General features: G+C 36.8%; 1 protein-coding gene across 4 annotated transcripts; it reads left to right on the top strand.

The window, feature by feature from the left end:
• The first annotated feature begins 419 nt into the window (after nt 1–419).
• On the top strand, nt 420–13994 carry LOC127620056 (ras-related protein Rab-5A-like). Of its 4 annotated transcripts, none has more exons than XM_052093139.1 (6): nt 420–575; nt 6334–6566; nt 6653–6804; nt 7098–7220; nt 7316–7409; nt 12091–13993. In XM_052093139.1, exons 2-6 carry the CDS (start codon nt 6401–6403, stop codon nt 12204–12206), a joined length of 651 nt encoding a protein of 216 aa, XP_051949099.1. In that variant the 5' UTR covers nt 420–575; nt 6334–6400; the 3' UTR covers nt 12207–13993. The 4 variants fall into 4 exon arrangements, with proteins under 4 accessions (XP_051949099.1, XP_051949102.1, XP_051949101.1 ...); XM_052093142.1 differs by having other exon boundaries at nt 421–575; nt 6338–6566; nt 12091–13994; XM_052093141.1 differs by having other exon boundaries at nt 423–584; nt 12091–13994.
• The last annotated feature ends 803 nt before the right edge of the window (nt 13995–14797 follow it).

The following is a 14797-nucleotide window of genomic DNA, read 5'->3' as shown; positions in this document are numbered from 1 at the left end:
ATAGATATTACAACTGCATGTCAGTGTAGAAATTATGCATCTACGCATTGTCCACTCTCCCACGTGTACAACAAAAACTGTTTATTGTGCTAGATAATACAATTATTACAGGTTAAATCTCTTTTAGACATATTTTAACGTAGGCCTACACATGAAGAGAAAAATAAACAGGAAATATCACACGTAACACATAGTAACATTACAATAACTGCAATGGTTTATTCAACTATAATTGTAAATAGCGTATAAAATATTGTTGATAGAGACTTTAATCATTTTTATTTGTTATTTTTATTTAAATAACTAAATCAGTTTTCCGTTTTTAGAGTCAACTCCAAATAACCGGAAGAACGACGCTGCAGGGCGGAAGTGTAATCTGACGTGGCATGAGGGGCGGAAACACTTGTTTGTGTTTTGGTTCTAAAGGGGAAGTTGCGAGAGAAAAGAAAGGTGGAGACTTGATCGTGGTTCGTAAAATCCCCATTAACCGACCCCAATAATAAGGAGAATATTTCTCAAATATTACCACCTCTTCGCTGGAAATCACTTTACGCAACCTATCGGCTGGCATTCAGGTATCGTATGTAAGGAAACACCTAATTACTCCGTTGAATGTGTCGTTTTGTGCTTTGGCGTATCACCACCAGCGAACTAGCCACTTTAGCTTGCTAGAATCCGTAAAATTATATATATATATATATATATATATATATATATATATATATATATATATATATATATATATATATATATATATATACAGTCCCCTTGCCCTGATTCATCTAAATCTGATCTCTTCAACATAAGACGCCTATATAATTGTTATAGATGTAAACATGCTTGACTCGTGTATGTTAAGTTGTGGGTTGTATCGGAATGCAGTTTGAGTGCAAACTGGGTGGGTATACTGGACTGAAAGTTAAGTTACAATCATGGATCTTATCTGATATGTATCAGCTTGTTATAATGGTGTTATTAGGTCTGTGCATGATCACTGTCGTTTAACAGGCTTGGCATCTGACCTGATGTGGGCTGTGTTGGCGAGAGAACAAGACAACTTCGTCATTGGCTTGATGCTCTGGGTTGTGTTGTAAAAAAGGGGAATTGTTTAAATTGAGTGAAGGAAAGTCTAACTATAGTGCTAAGTTGCATTTCCTGGGTTATATATATGCCTCTGATGTTGATAATACATGCTTCTGATGTTGATAATACATGCTTATTTTGGGTTGACGATTCACGGATGACTGTGTCAACCTTCAACATAGAGATCTCGGGTTTGTTTTTGTATATTCAGGCCTGTCATTAAAACGGGGCAGGATTTTGACCACCTGCAGCTCTCTTGCCATGACATGTTTGTGATGTATTCCAAAATACTGCACTGTTGTTGTTTTGCTCTTGAATGGCTTTTACTTGTGGCTATAATTAAATTTCACATCATTACACACAAAGTAAGACAAATGTTGTAGGTAACTACTATTATAGATTCCAGATGGATGAATGCAACTGTTTTGGATTGGATTAAACTGTCAAAAACCAGACATACTTGTACCAGACTTCCTTCTCAAATAGTCTTTTTATTTTTCCTGGTATGTATTTTGAGACCTTGTTGTTGAACGTGCAAATCTTGTGTCAGAGCAGTTCTTGGTTTCTCTTGTAGGAGGATCAGCTTTAGATGATGCAACAGCCCATGATCAGAGCTCTACACAAGTGTTAAGGGTCTGTTTTTGTGTTCTACTATTTCACAATTTCAGTAACGGTCCACTTTTGACAGGGAACGTTTTTTTTCATGCCGTTTTAAGCTGTTAGGTCAATGTCACAATAATGAATGTCAACTGAATTCCGTACATTTTATTGCTTTCATTCGAGTTGGTGATTATATTTCTAGTCGTGTGTTTCAGGACAGTGTAGTCATTCAGAAGGCTGATATATCTTTTTGGAATGTGACATGTTTCTTCGCTACATTGTTTTTGAGGGCAATTCCCCAGCTATCGAATTGTTGTATTTTGCCATTAGTCTAGCTAAATGGACATGCTTGTTTTGACTGCTTACTCTGGACATTCTGTGCTGAAAGGAGTTACCATGATTATAGACAGTAGATTTGAGCAATGTTGGTTTATGTATGTTTCATAGATTTAATAGATATTGCTCACTTTTAAAGCTTTTCTAGTGTAAAATGTTTGCAAGTCGGTAGATATTTTATTTGTTAGTGAATTAATGAATGAAATAATATTATTATTATTATTATTATTTTAAAATACAGTAATCACAAATGACTGGAAACGTTAGGGCTTTGTCGATACAATGAAATATTGATATATTGTGATTTTCTTACAATATTGTATTGATACTTTGATCCATGTATCGTGATTGTAACAGTATAAAAGGACGGGCAAGGAGGAGGCGGGAACTAACTGAACAGTCAATGTAAAGTTTAATAAAAAACTCAACATAAAACAAATGTGGCCTGGTGCGTCTCGAACTGGCACCACTGGCTCCCCTTCATCTCGCTCTCCTGCTGATTCAGCGCCAGCCAAGGCCTCATCACACACCTCCCCTGCCCGATTCAGGCCAGGGCACGACCGGTCTGACAACCCTCCCCACTTCTCTGGTGGGTAATCGCTACCCTTTCGACCGTTCTTTCAGCCGGTGGTCCAACCCAAGTTCTGTGAACCTGGGGGAGAGACGAGGGGAGGCATGGGGATAGGGAAATGGCGAGCGGAGACACAGAGAAAGAGAGAGAAGTGAGAGAGAAGAACTTGCTCGCCGGCTCCCAAACGCGCTGTTGCCCGGTCCTCAACCGCTCCTCCTCTCTCTGGCGGATGCCAGCTCGCACCTCCCTCGGCGGTATAAGGACGGGCAAGGAGGAGGCGGGAACCGGCTGAACATTAATAGTTAAGTTTAATCAGAAACTCAATATAAAACAAATATAAACATAAGGACACATGCAACGTGGCTGCGTGCATCTATCTCGAATTGGCACCTCCGGCTCCCCTTTATCTCGCTCTATCACTGATCAGCTGATTCAGCGCCGGCCATTCACCATCACGGCCCGACCACGCCCTCCTCCTAGTCACAGTGATATATCGTGATATTTTCAATGCAGTCAGAGACACTTCTATGAGGCATGAAAGAGACTGAAATTGATCCAGCAGGATTCACGGTTTATCTCACAGACATGCTGGACCCCTCTCACGTGTTTGAATCTAGGGCCGGGCAAAAATATTGATTGACTACTTAATCTTCCTTTGTACGATCCCAATGTCGATTCTTAAAATGCCAAGAACACTGTTTCTTTCAATCTGCAATCCCCAACAATCAGTTGTGTGTAAATGCTTCCCATTTGTTACAAAAATATCTGTGATTAGCCACTTGGTGGTACATTTTTTGATTTCACTCACCAGTGTTTGAGTGGTGTAGTGGCAAAGAAGTTCAGCACTTTTTACTGCATGCTAAGAGTAAATGTTTTGATTCTTTCTGTGTAATGCGAGTCCAAAGGTTAGATAAAAGCAAGCCATTTGTTGGTTATTAATGTCTGTTGGTAATTAATATATTTTCTGTTCTCAGTACAGTCAGTTATTTCTCAAAAACAACAAAAGAAACATTTCATTCTAATCACACAGTATGATTGCTGTAAAGAAGACATTTGACCAAGCAAACACTACTGTCAAATCCCTGCACATTAGGGCTGCACAATTAATCGAAAAAACTATTCGCAATTGCGATTACTGCTGCCACAATTATATAATCGTGAAAACTGACGATTACAGCATTCAATTGAAGTCTGCTACTGTTGCATCAATTGTTTCTATTTACAACGTGTTTTTTGCATCGGTTGAGTATTTTAACCAATCACTAACACATCCGCTGAGCAATTAAATGGCAATGGCCAATCAGAGACGCTTAGATTAGTCAGCCATCCTATCAGTAAAGACAACTGATGCGCAAGCTTTAACCCGTTTTAATGCACAGATGCTTGCTTTATGTTCCACCTCTGTTCGCGTGGCACACGAAAATTAATACTGAAGAAACATCACCTGACACTTGAAAAGAAGTTGTAGAACAACAGTGAAAAGCACTTTGTAATTATTTTGGATTCACTGCACATTGCACTGCTTGAACGTAGATGTTAAATACACTGCAAATGAGTAACAGGCCAAATTAAAACGATCCCGTTCTAATTAAGGCACAGACTCTGTGTAAATAATTGATTTATTATGCTGATTAGACTGCTTTGTTTTTAATGAGAGCATTCGCGAGAGTGCACAATATTGTGCGGAGCGTCACTGCGCTTCGTTGAAATGTAGGTCTTAAACAGTGTAAATCTGTAGTGAGTGACAGCAGTCTTTGTAATGGGAGAGTTTGTCACGTTGCTCAATTTCTGTGTACAATTTATGAAAAATGTAATAACTTTTTGTCGTGTTAATAAGTAGGCCAATGTGAATGTGATTTGTACAAAATAGCAATAAAGTAATTCACTGTTATTAGTGTGTTTTGGAGGTGTAGCCAACATAAAGAATGTTGCATGAATAGCATATTTCAGGAATCACCGTCATTGTTATTGCGTCTGCTCTTATAAGAGCCATTTGCCACACAGCTGGTATTGGTAGATTTAACATTTTCACGAATCGCACAAACTCTGATCGCAAATGACTGTTTTTAATTTCCAAAGTGCAACCACTGAGGCAAAAAATTATGTAACGATGATCTTACATGAACAAGATCACCATTGAAGATCTAACGGGATGAATGGTCCCCTGTCTCTCCATGAAAGGTCTTACTGAACAGATTAACTTGGTCAATTTAAATCTGCTGGTAATAAGTTTGAATATTGAATATGCCATATTATTTACAGTACATGTACTAATAATTTAAGTAGTAATTTAGCAATAATTAAATGTATTATATACCATAGATGTACATTTAAAATATTTTTAATATATTTTACCTTAACAAATATTATTAAAATCTAAAATATTATATAATGCTTCAAAGATGCTTAAAAGAAACTGGAGCGCAGCTCATATCCACCATTAAAATCTGCTACTCCGAAGAACCGCACAGTTGCTTACTTTGTGGCGTCACAGTAATTTTATATTTTTATCAACATTAATAATCGCAATTACAATATCAAGGGCAATAATTGACAATTAACATTTTTGCTATAATCATGCAGCCCTACTGCACAGGTCGTAAAGAGTCAATACCATTTAACTTATAGAATAAAATAAGGCCCCTCTTTGACATGCAGTGTATAGTTGTCAGGTAGTTTCGAATTCAGTGAAAAGTCACATCAAGCCTTTTTGATCATCGATTTCATGATCGATCATTGCTGTCACTTCCGAGTACTCGTGCCAATCCCTACTTAAGAGTCATTTGTTTGGGAATTGGTCTACACAGGTTGCACTGTATGGTTTTTACCATAGATTAAAAAACATGCTTAAAAGTTTAATTCGTTCGGGAATCTGACTACACTAGTTGCGCTGTATGTTTTGCGCTGTAGATTCAAAAGAACCGGCTCAAAAGAGTAATTTGTTCGGGAATCGGACTACACTGGTCATACTGTAGATGAAGAAAAAAACAGTCATTCGTTCAAGAATCTGACTACACTGATTTTAAGCTGATGATTCAAAAGAACCGACACTAGTAATTTGTTTGTAATTATTTTGGGAATCTGACTACACTGGGCATACTGTATGTTTTGCGCTGTAGATTCAAAAGAACTGGGTCTCATCTTTGGACACACATACACGAAACAACTTTTACTCTCAACACGCAGTGAAAGGATCTCGCTGTTGTACACTCCACCGCTATACTTACACAATTACTAGTGAGTGAAATATAAACATTTACCGGCCAGTTGCCAATATACATTTTAGTAGCATAGCATGAAATTTGGTTGCAAATGCAGTAGAGGGTTGCGCATAGAGTAAAAGATCCATCTTGGGATTTAAGAATTGATATTGAGATCGTTCAAACAAAGTAATCTTTACTCATCCCTATAGTGTACAGTACAATATTAAATTATTTATTGTATCATTGCCCTGAGTCAGCAGTTTAATAGAATTGGAACCGTCACCTTCCTTAGTTACTCCCCTGTGTAGCTTGAGTACACTGCGATTAGCCGTCACAGTTTTACATTAAAAAAGGTCTCAAAACCAAGATCCCATTTCAGTTACTAGTTAATATCTTTATCCACTAAGCTGAAATGAGTAAATCCTAGTTAGAGAGCTCTGAATAGAGAAGAATGAGAAGATCTGTGTGTGTATATATATAGTCAACATGAGAGTGCTCTTTTTCGTTTTTGGTCATGTTACATCATGTTGTCTTGTATAGCCAGTACTGGGACGGCTCTCCGAGTGTGTGTGACCACCTAAAGGAGACGGGGTGATTGACAACTGTCATGGCCAATAGGGGAGGAGCAACACGCCCCAACGGGTCCAACGTGGGAAATAAGATATGCCAGTTCAAACTGGTCTTGCTAGGAGAGTCCGCTGTGGGAAAGTCCAGCCTTGTGCTGCGCTTCGTCAAGGGGCAGTTTCACGAGTTTCAAGAGAGCACAATAGGAGGTAGGGGATTTTGTGGCTAAATTTGTCTCTACCTACATGTACATGTTTTCACATCTCTCACCAACTTTGACACTTTCTGGTTTCAGCGGCCTTCTTAACACAGACAGTGTGCTTGGATGACACAACGGTAAAGTTTGAGATTTGGGACACAGCTGGACAAGAGCGCTACCACAGTTTGGCCCCCATGTACTACAGAGGTGCCCAGGCTGCCATTGTAGTTTACGACATCACCAATGAGGTGAGTAGATTTGTTTGATCGACCATGGTATGTGGCTTAATCTGCTAGAATGCATTTGATTATAATTACAGGATTATTCCAATCACTTTCAGTGTGTTGCAGAATGATTTCTGTGGTGAAATCTTGGAACAGTTATTGTTTTATTCGGAAATATTGTTGAAGATTTATTAAAAACAATTACTATTGTACAACCAGACTTTGAGCAACTCTGTCATATTAATGTTTTAATAAAATAATAATATTGTCTTTTGTGTGTTTCTGTAATTATGCCATTTGCTTTATTCTCCCTGAAGGAGTCGTTTGCAAGAGCAAAGAACTGGGTTAAGGAGCTTCAGAGGCAGGCCAGCCCAAACATTGTCATCGCACTGTCCGGTAACAAGGCTGACCTTGCCAACAAGAGAGCTGTGGACTTCCAGGTATTCATGATTTTACAAGGACACCAAGCAGAGGGAGTTTATTGTCCTGACCTTAGCTCTCTCCCTCACCTGTACTGTTTTTTTAAATCATACAGGATGCTCAGTCTTATGCAGATGACAACAGTTTGCTGTTCATGGAGACATCAGCAAAGACTTCCATGAACGTGAATGAGATCTTCATGGCAATTGGTAAGGTTTTACAAATGCAGCAATGCAAGAGAAGAGCCAAAGCTTTTTTTTTTAATAATAAATGCATAGCTGACATATTTTGATGTAATACATTGTTGTAATACCTTATTCGTAAATGCTTAAAATCAGCTGGGAAATGTTTGTTTTAGGGCTGTCAATCAATTACGATTTTTAATCAAGATAGTTCACCCAAAAATAAAAAAATTCTCTCATCATTTATTCATTCTCATGCCATCTCAGATGTTTATTTATCATTTGAAGATAACTAGAACAATATCTCCGCTCAGTATGTGCTTAAAATGCATCTGGATAGTGGTCCAACCTTTTAATCTCCAAAATAATGATTAATATAATATTAAATAAATATTATAATTCAGATAATAATTTCATATCATTTAGCATAACCCTGTTATTGGTATATGTCCATGTGTCAGATGAATGCTTTTGGAGCATCTCACTTTGGTTACGTCGTGTCTCACAAGTTTTCAGCATCTCTAGTCATAAGCTGTGTTTCAGGAATCTGTGTCAAGTTAAACTTAGTTTGAAATGTTGAAAATGCATCTCAAGATCCCTGCATTTGTTCCTGCTATCAAAAGTGCTTCTGTGTAATGCTGTGTTTCCTGCCCGTTGCTTTGATTAGTCGTGTTGCTTGTTCAGCTGGAGTGCTGATTGCCCCCTACTGCCACAGATTTGCAAATACCTCATGGTGGTACATTAAGCTTGTATTGCTCCACCGGTATCGACATTCCTTATTATGGAATTTATGTGCAGGTCAGGGGCATAATTAATTGTGATTCTATTTAAATTTTTTTACACAATTTTTCATAGAATTAATTACAGAAAATTAACGTGTTAAATCGACTGCCCTAGTTCATTTCAATACATTTTGTCAAAAGTAATTTTTTTAACCTGTTCACATATAAACACTATTAATTACATGGCTTTTGGAATACTTGATTCTGATTGGTCAATCGTGTAATTCTGCGGCCCATTATATATGTATAATGACTAGGGGTCTAATGATATTTCGTGCCACGATACATCACGGTACAAAAATGTGACTGTTTGCATTGTGGATTTAATAAAAATGAATCGCAATAAAGAGTTCAATTTAAAAATGTCTCACCTACAAAAAGTTTGATCAACAGAGGGCGTAGTCAACATAGGCCTATTTGTCACATGTTGGTATAATGCATGATGAATCATGCCTTTAAATAACCATAATTATGTTTTACGGATGTTACATATCAAAGCTTCTAGATCTTAATCGAACAAGCACAAACCTATATTGTTTATTTACCATTAGGATTCAGATGGATCACTGACTGTTAATTTGCTCTGCCCCATGATTCAAGCTTATGACAATTACAGCTGAAACATCTGGAAAGGGATCATTTTGACACACTTTGAGATCAGAACTGCGATTTGATAAACATTTATCATCTTATGATATTGCTGCTGCAAAGCAAAAACTAGATATTTTGCAAACTGAAATTTCACATTGATATAAGTATTCAGACCTTTAACTATGACACTTGAAATTTAGCTCAGGTGCATCCCATTTCTCTGGATCATCTTTAAGAAGTTTTACACTTTGGTTGGAGTCCACCTGTGGCAAATTTCAATTTCATCAGACATCTGTTTCTAAAAGTTCTCACAGCTGAAAATGCATATCAGAGCAAAAACTGACCCATGAGGTAAAGGGAACTTCCTGCAGAGCTTAGAGACAGGATTGTGCTGAGGCGCAGATCTAGCGAAGGCTACAAAAACATTTTGGCTACAATGAAGGTTCCCAATAGCATGGTGGCCTCCATAATTCTTAAATGGAAGAAGTTTGGAACAACCAGGACTCTTTCTAGAACTGGCCGCCTGGCGAAACTGAGCAATCGGTGGAGAAGAGAGCCTTGGAAAGAGAGGTGACCAAGAACCCAATGGTCACTCTGGTTGAGCTCCAGAGATCATGTGTGAAGATGGGAGAAACTTGCAGAAGAACAACCATCACTGCAGCACTCCACTGATCTGGTTAGAATGGCTAGATAGAAGAGATCCATCACTGCAGGAAAGCACCCAAAGGACTCTCAGTGAGAAAGAAGATTCTCTGGTCTGATGAAATGAAGATTGAACTGTTTGGTCTCAATTCCAAGCGCAATGTCAGGAGGAAACCAGGCTCTACCATCCCAACGGTGAAGTATGGAGGTGGTGGCATCATGCTGTGGGGGTGTTTTTCAGGGTTGAAGGAAAGCTGAACTCCACAAAATACAGAGATATCCCTAATGAAAACCTGGTCCAGAGCACTCAGGACCTCAGACTGGGCCAAAGGTTCACCTTCCAACAGGACAATGAGCTGAAGCACACAGCCAAGTCAACGCAAGTGTGGCTTAGGAACAACTCTGTGAATGTCCTTGAACCCAATCGAACATCTCTGGAGAGACCTGAAAATAGCTGTCCACTGACGGTACCTATCCAACCTGACAGAGCTTGAGAGGATCTGTAGAGAAGAATTGCTGAAAATCCCCAAATCCAGTTGTGCAAAGCTTGTTGCATCATACCCAAAAAGACTTGAGGCTGTAATCGCTGCCAAAGGTGCTTCATCTAATTACCGAGTTAAGGGTCAGGATACTTATGTCAATGTAATATTTGTTTTTCTTTTTAATAAATTTGCAAAGTTATCAAAATTCTGGTTTTAGCTTTGTCATTATGAGGTATGGAATGAAGATTGATGTGGGGGGAAAAACAATGTAAAGAATTTTAATTTAAGGCTGCAACGTAACAAAATGTGAAAAGAAATGAAGGGGTCTGAATACTTTCTGAATGCACAGTATCTATCTAACATAATTCTGTATTTTCAGCTAAGCAGAATTATGAAAATTTTTGTTCAGGTGTCACCATTGCCCTGTTCTGGGCTGATTTTTAGTCCCAGTACATCTCTGATGGGTCTTTTAGCATTTTAATGGCCTATAACTTAAGCCAAGTTTGAAAGGTTAAGGAACTGTTTTGCATATGTCTTAAAAGTAATGAAAAACTTTCAATGATCCAGGATTTGTTTTAAAGTATTGTGAACTGGATTGTGAATTCAGGAACGTGAACCAAACCAAGTTGTGAAATGAGTGACAACCCTAATAATGACCATTTAACTGCACAAATGATAGTTGTCCGTGGCAATCAATTTTCTGCATAATTTTCTGTAATATTTTGTGTTTCAATGTTTGATAAGTAGTCGTGGGAAATGTCAGCAGTTCATTATCAAAACATATTTGTGATGGAGTCCTGATCGCCCTTTCGAGGTTTTGTTTACAAAAATGACTGGATTATTGTACATTATCTCTTAAATTTAAAGGAATGTTTTGGGTTCAATACAAGTTAAGCTTAATTCGCAGCATTTGTGCCATAATGTTGATTAAAACAAAAAATATTTGAATGTGAATGGGTCCATTGTATAAACGTTCAAATTAAAGCTGTCAAAATTACAGCATTAACATGCGTTTTTCAAAATGTTCTTTGACGCGATTATCGCAATTACCAATTATGACATTAGATTCTGCCATTTCATTCAGCTCCTTGTAAGTTCTGAACACTGGTTGAAATAGGGCAGAACCTTTTGCGAGGTGTCTGTAGTTGTTAGACTGACAAACACACAACAACAGTGATTCTGTGTCAATGATCAAATGTTGGAGAAAGGACCTCTTAACCATATTTTTCCTTCTAAACAAACCCAGATGGGACCTGTGAAAAGCTGCATTGTCATATTTCCCTGGCACTGTGTTGTACTTCCGTCTTACCGGACATTTCGGTTGACGTATCATTTACGTGTACATTGCCAACACTCAGAGCAAATTGAAACGATTGAAACGAGAAAAAAAAACGATTGCTGTAGCAAAGTGAATAGCCATGATTAATGTTGAGGAGGATGAGGGTTTTAGAGATTTAATTCCCATTGCAATGAATACTCAACCTATTATTAACCTCCCCCACTTAGACTTTGTGTGGAAGATTGGAATGTATAACAATAATGTTTTATCGTTTTCTTTTAAAAGAAGGAACTAAATGCTTTTTGACATGTAAAATATATATATATATATATATATATATATATATATATATATATATATAGTCAAATTTAAGCACTTTCAAAATCTGCTAATGAATTGTGAAAAATCAAGCAATTAATCTATAAATATCATGCGACGAAAGTATTTTAGTCGACTGACAGCACTAGTTCAAATACACATGATTTCAAAAGTGAAGCCACAAGACAAACATTATACATGTTCACATAATTTAGGTGTGATAAAATCAGGTTTACCTGTGTTACGGCATTTACCGGGTTGTATTGTTTCATGCCGTTATTTTGTCATGACAACAAAGTTGTAATATTGGTTATAACTTACATAAGGATAGTAAGCGATTTTATCTCTAAATAATATTTACATGTATAAAGTTTACACTGTGTATTTTAACATTTATGGCCTGGCTCCATTCACTTCCATTGTAAGTGCCATACTATAACTGCTATTATTGCTTTTGGTTTTAAATAATAATAAAAACAATTTTTTTGGTGGTAATGAGTACTATGCCACAAATGCTGTCAATTGAGCTTAACTTGCATTTTTTACCATATGAGTACGTAATGTATTTCCAAGAGTAGAATTTAGTGTTCACTTATTGTTTTGTCTCTCCTCAGCTAAAAGATTGCCTAAGAGTGAGCCCCAAGCTGCCGGAGCCAGCAGTGGGCGGAGTAGGGGCGTGGACCTCACAGAGACAGCCCAACCCACTAAGGCCCCCTGCTGCAGCAATTAATGCAAAAAACAAAACAAAAACTCTGTTACTGCTACAACTAACGCAAGGTCCCTCCCTTCAACTTGGTTTTTGACTAACTAATGAATTGCCTCTGCTTTCCCCATTTCCACAACTATCTTAAGCGGTAACAAAAGCTCTGCCCCGCCCATGTATCTGCGGTGTTTTTGTTTTGTTGTATTTCAAGCCTCTTACTGTATTCATGCTTAAGACATGCCTTGCCTCCAAACTGTAATATATGCTGTCACAGATATCCATCAGAAAAAAAATTCTCCAAATGCCATTTGCCTGACCAGGACAAAGGGGGTGGGGCCTCTGCAAGGGTTCATCTACCCTGTAATAATTCAAAACTCTACAGTCTTTTCTTTTCTGTTTCATCTTTTTATGATTTTGTTTTATAGACATGTAATAATGGATGCATGTATCACTACAAAGCCTAAAAAAAGGTAAATCAACATTTTAACCTTATCCAATGGCACACACGGTAAAAGAGGATTTGACATATTACCCTGCCCCTTACTCCACCCTGTCTCGATTCCCTGCTCTTGCTCTTTCTTTGGCCCGCCCGAATGTCTCCACGGCACTGTGCAATGGCAGACTGCCTACTTCCTGATGCTGCGCAGCCAATAAAAAGCCCACCTCCTTCTTAACCCACACACACAAATCCAAGATCCTGCCCCCTTGTTATTTTCTCACCATTTAGCAAGCCATCCCATTTTTCTCCTTATTACTGGCACAGTCCTTATAAATGAGTGCGTGTGGCTGCACTTGCACATAAGAGCATAAAAGGCTTACACAAGGATGTGATGTTAATTTAGTCATTTCACACACCCCGTCTACATTCAAGATTAGAAATTTCCCCTCCACAAACATGCACCAAACATTTTCAGGTGTTTCTTACTTCATGCCTTGCACTAATTTTTGGTCTCGATATTATCTCTTGCAAGTATAGCCAGAGTGATATAAATATATATAAATAATTTACTGTAAATAGGGTGTTGCAATGTATTCGTCTTTTCCATTTACTGTTGCAGGACTAATGCTTGATATTAGGGATTTAGATAATCATTAAAAATTGTACAGTAACCAGGAATGGCTTTGATAGGGGTTCGGAGTTTTGTTTCTTTTTTCACAAAATGGTTAAATTATAATCTTGGTGGTCTTATAAAAATGTATGTAGTGTTATTAACCAAAAAAAAAAAAAAAAAAAATGCTTTTCTTTAGTGGTCTTTTTTTGTTATTTCCATAAAGCAAAAAACTTTCACAATGTTTTTGTCACTGGTAAAACAAACAGTGTACAGATCAAGAGCAAATGATGGTTCTTCCTTCGCTTGTTCCAGTATCAAACAACATCCACTTTTAACATTCTCTCAATATTCTACCCTTCAGGATACTGGTACCACATAAATATGCTGCTACAAAGTTTTTGTCTTTTTGTTTTAAAGTCATCCCCTTTGAAAACAAAAATGCAGTTACCTTAATATTACTGTTGATGTATCAAATAAATTTCTTATAAATAATATTGATAATATTATGTGTTCAGAGGGCCAAATTAACTTTGTCTTATCACTGAATGGAATTCCCATTACAGTGCAGATTCATGTGTAATAGCTTTTGTTTGTCATAATTACACAATTGCCTGTATTTTATTTATTGCTGACAGATAATCAGTATTTAGGTCTTTAAACATACATCTGAAGTTAAACGTACATGTATACTAATAAGAAAACAACTACCAAAAGAAAACCAATTTTTACTTAAATGGATGGTTCTCCCCAAAATGAAATTTCTGTCATTATTTACTCACACGTTATGTTGTCTCAAACCCTTATGACATGTTTTCTTCATGGAACAAAAAGGGTTTTAGGGTTACCAACCGTGCAGGATTTTGCAGGATCGTCACGGTTCTTGGTCATCTGTCCTGGAAAAAATCCATTCCAGGACACAAAATGTCAAATGAATGATGTGGAATTAATTGTGTGAAGTGGTTTAGTCAGATGATTGAGATGGAGATTTTGCAATTTTTACTATAATTCTTTAATGTTCTGGAAAACAGGATGTCCTTCCTTTTAATGCAAGATCTATTAAGTCCATAATGCCCAAAACTCACAAAAGAAAGAAAAAAATATATATTTTTAAGATTTATGCATTTCAATTTAATACATTTCCATTGTGATCATTAACTAAATTAAATTAGAATAATTTTAATTAAAATATTTTAAGATTTTGTTTTTGTACTTAATTTTGTTAAAGATTACTAATTTCAATTGAATGTAGATTTGTTATGAAATTTAAAGGTAAAACTTGAAAAAAAAAAGGTTTATTTTTTTGTTTAAGTGAACTTTTTTTTACTATTTTTTTTTTAACTTTATAGTTTATAAATACATATTTATATTATTAAAAACATTTAAATGTTCAGTGTGAATCATAAACTCAAGATAATTGCTTTGGGCCAGAGTAAGTAAATGATATGTTAAACCTGTAGACACACATTGCACACACACACACACACACATATATATATATATATATTATATAAAAGTTTTTATTTAATTCTGTTACAAATTTGTTGGAATTTTGTCACGAAATTTAAA

The sequence above is a fragment of the Xyrauchen texanus genome, chromosome 26, assembly GCF_025860055.1.
Source record: "Xyrauchen texanus isolate HMW12.3.18 chromosome 26, RBS_HiC_50CHRs, whole genome shotgun sequence".
Classification (NCBI taxonomy): domain Eukaryota; kingdom Metazoa; phylum Chordata; class Actinopteri; order Cypriniformes; family Catostomidae; genus Xyrauchen; species Xyrauchen texanus.
The sequence above is the reverse complement of the archived record's forward strand: the minus strand, read 5'-3'. Positions and strand labels throughout refer to the sequence as shown.

Coding starts and splice junctions, on each gene's coding strand:
- LOC127620056 (XM_052093142.1), top strand. CDS start 6,401: ATGGCCAATAGGGGAGGAGCAACACGCCCCAACGGGTCCAACGTGGGA. Junction 6,567..6,652: donor TCAAGAGAGCACAATAGGAG/GTAGGGGATTTT, acceptor TTCTGGTTTCAG/CGGCCTTCTTAACACAGACA. Junction 7,221..7,315: donor AGAGAGCTGTGGACTTCCAG/GTATTCATGATT, acceptor TAAATCATACAG/GATGCTCAGTCTTATGCAGA.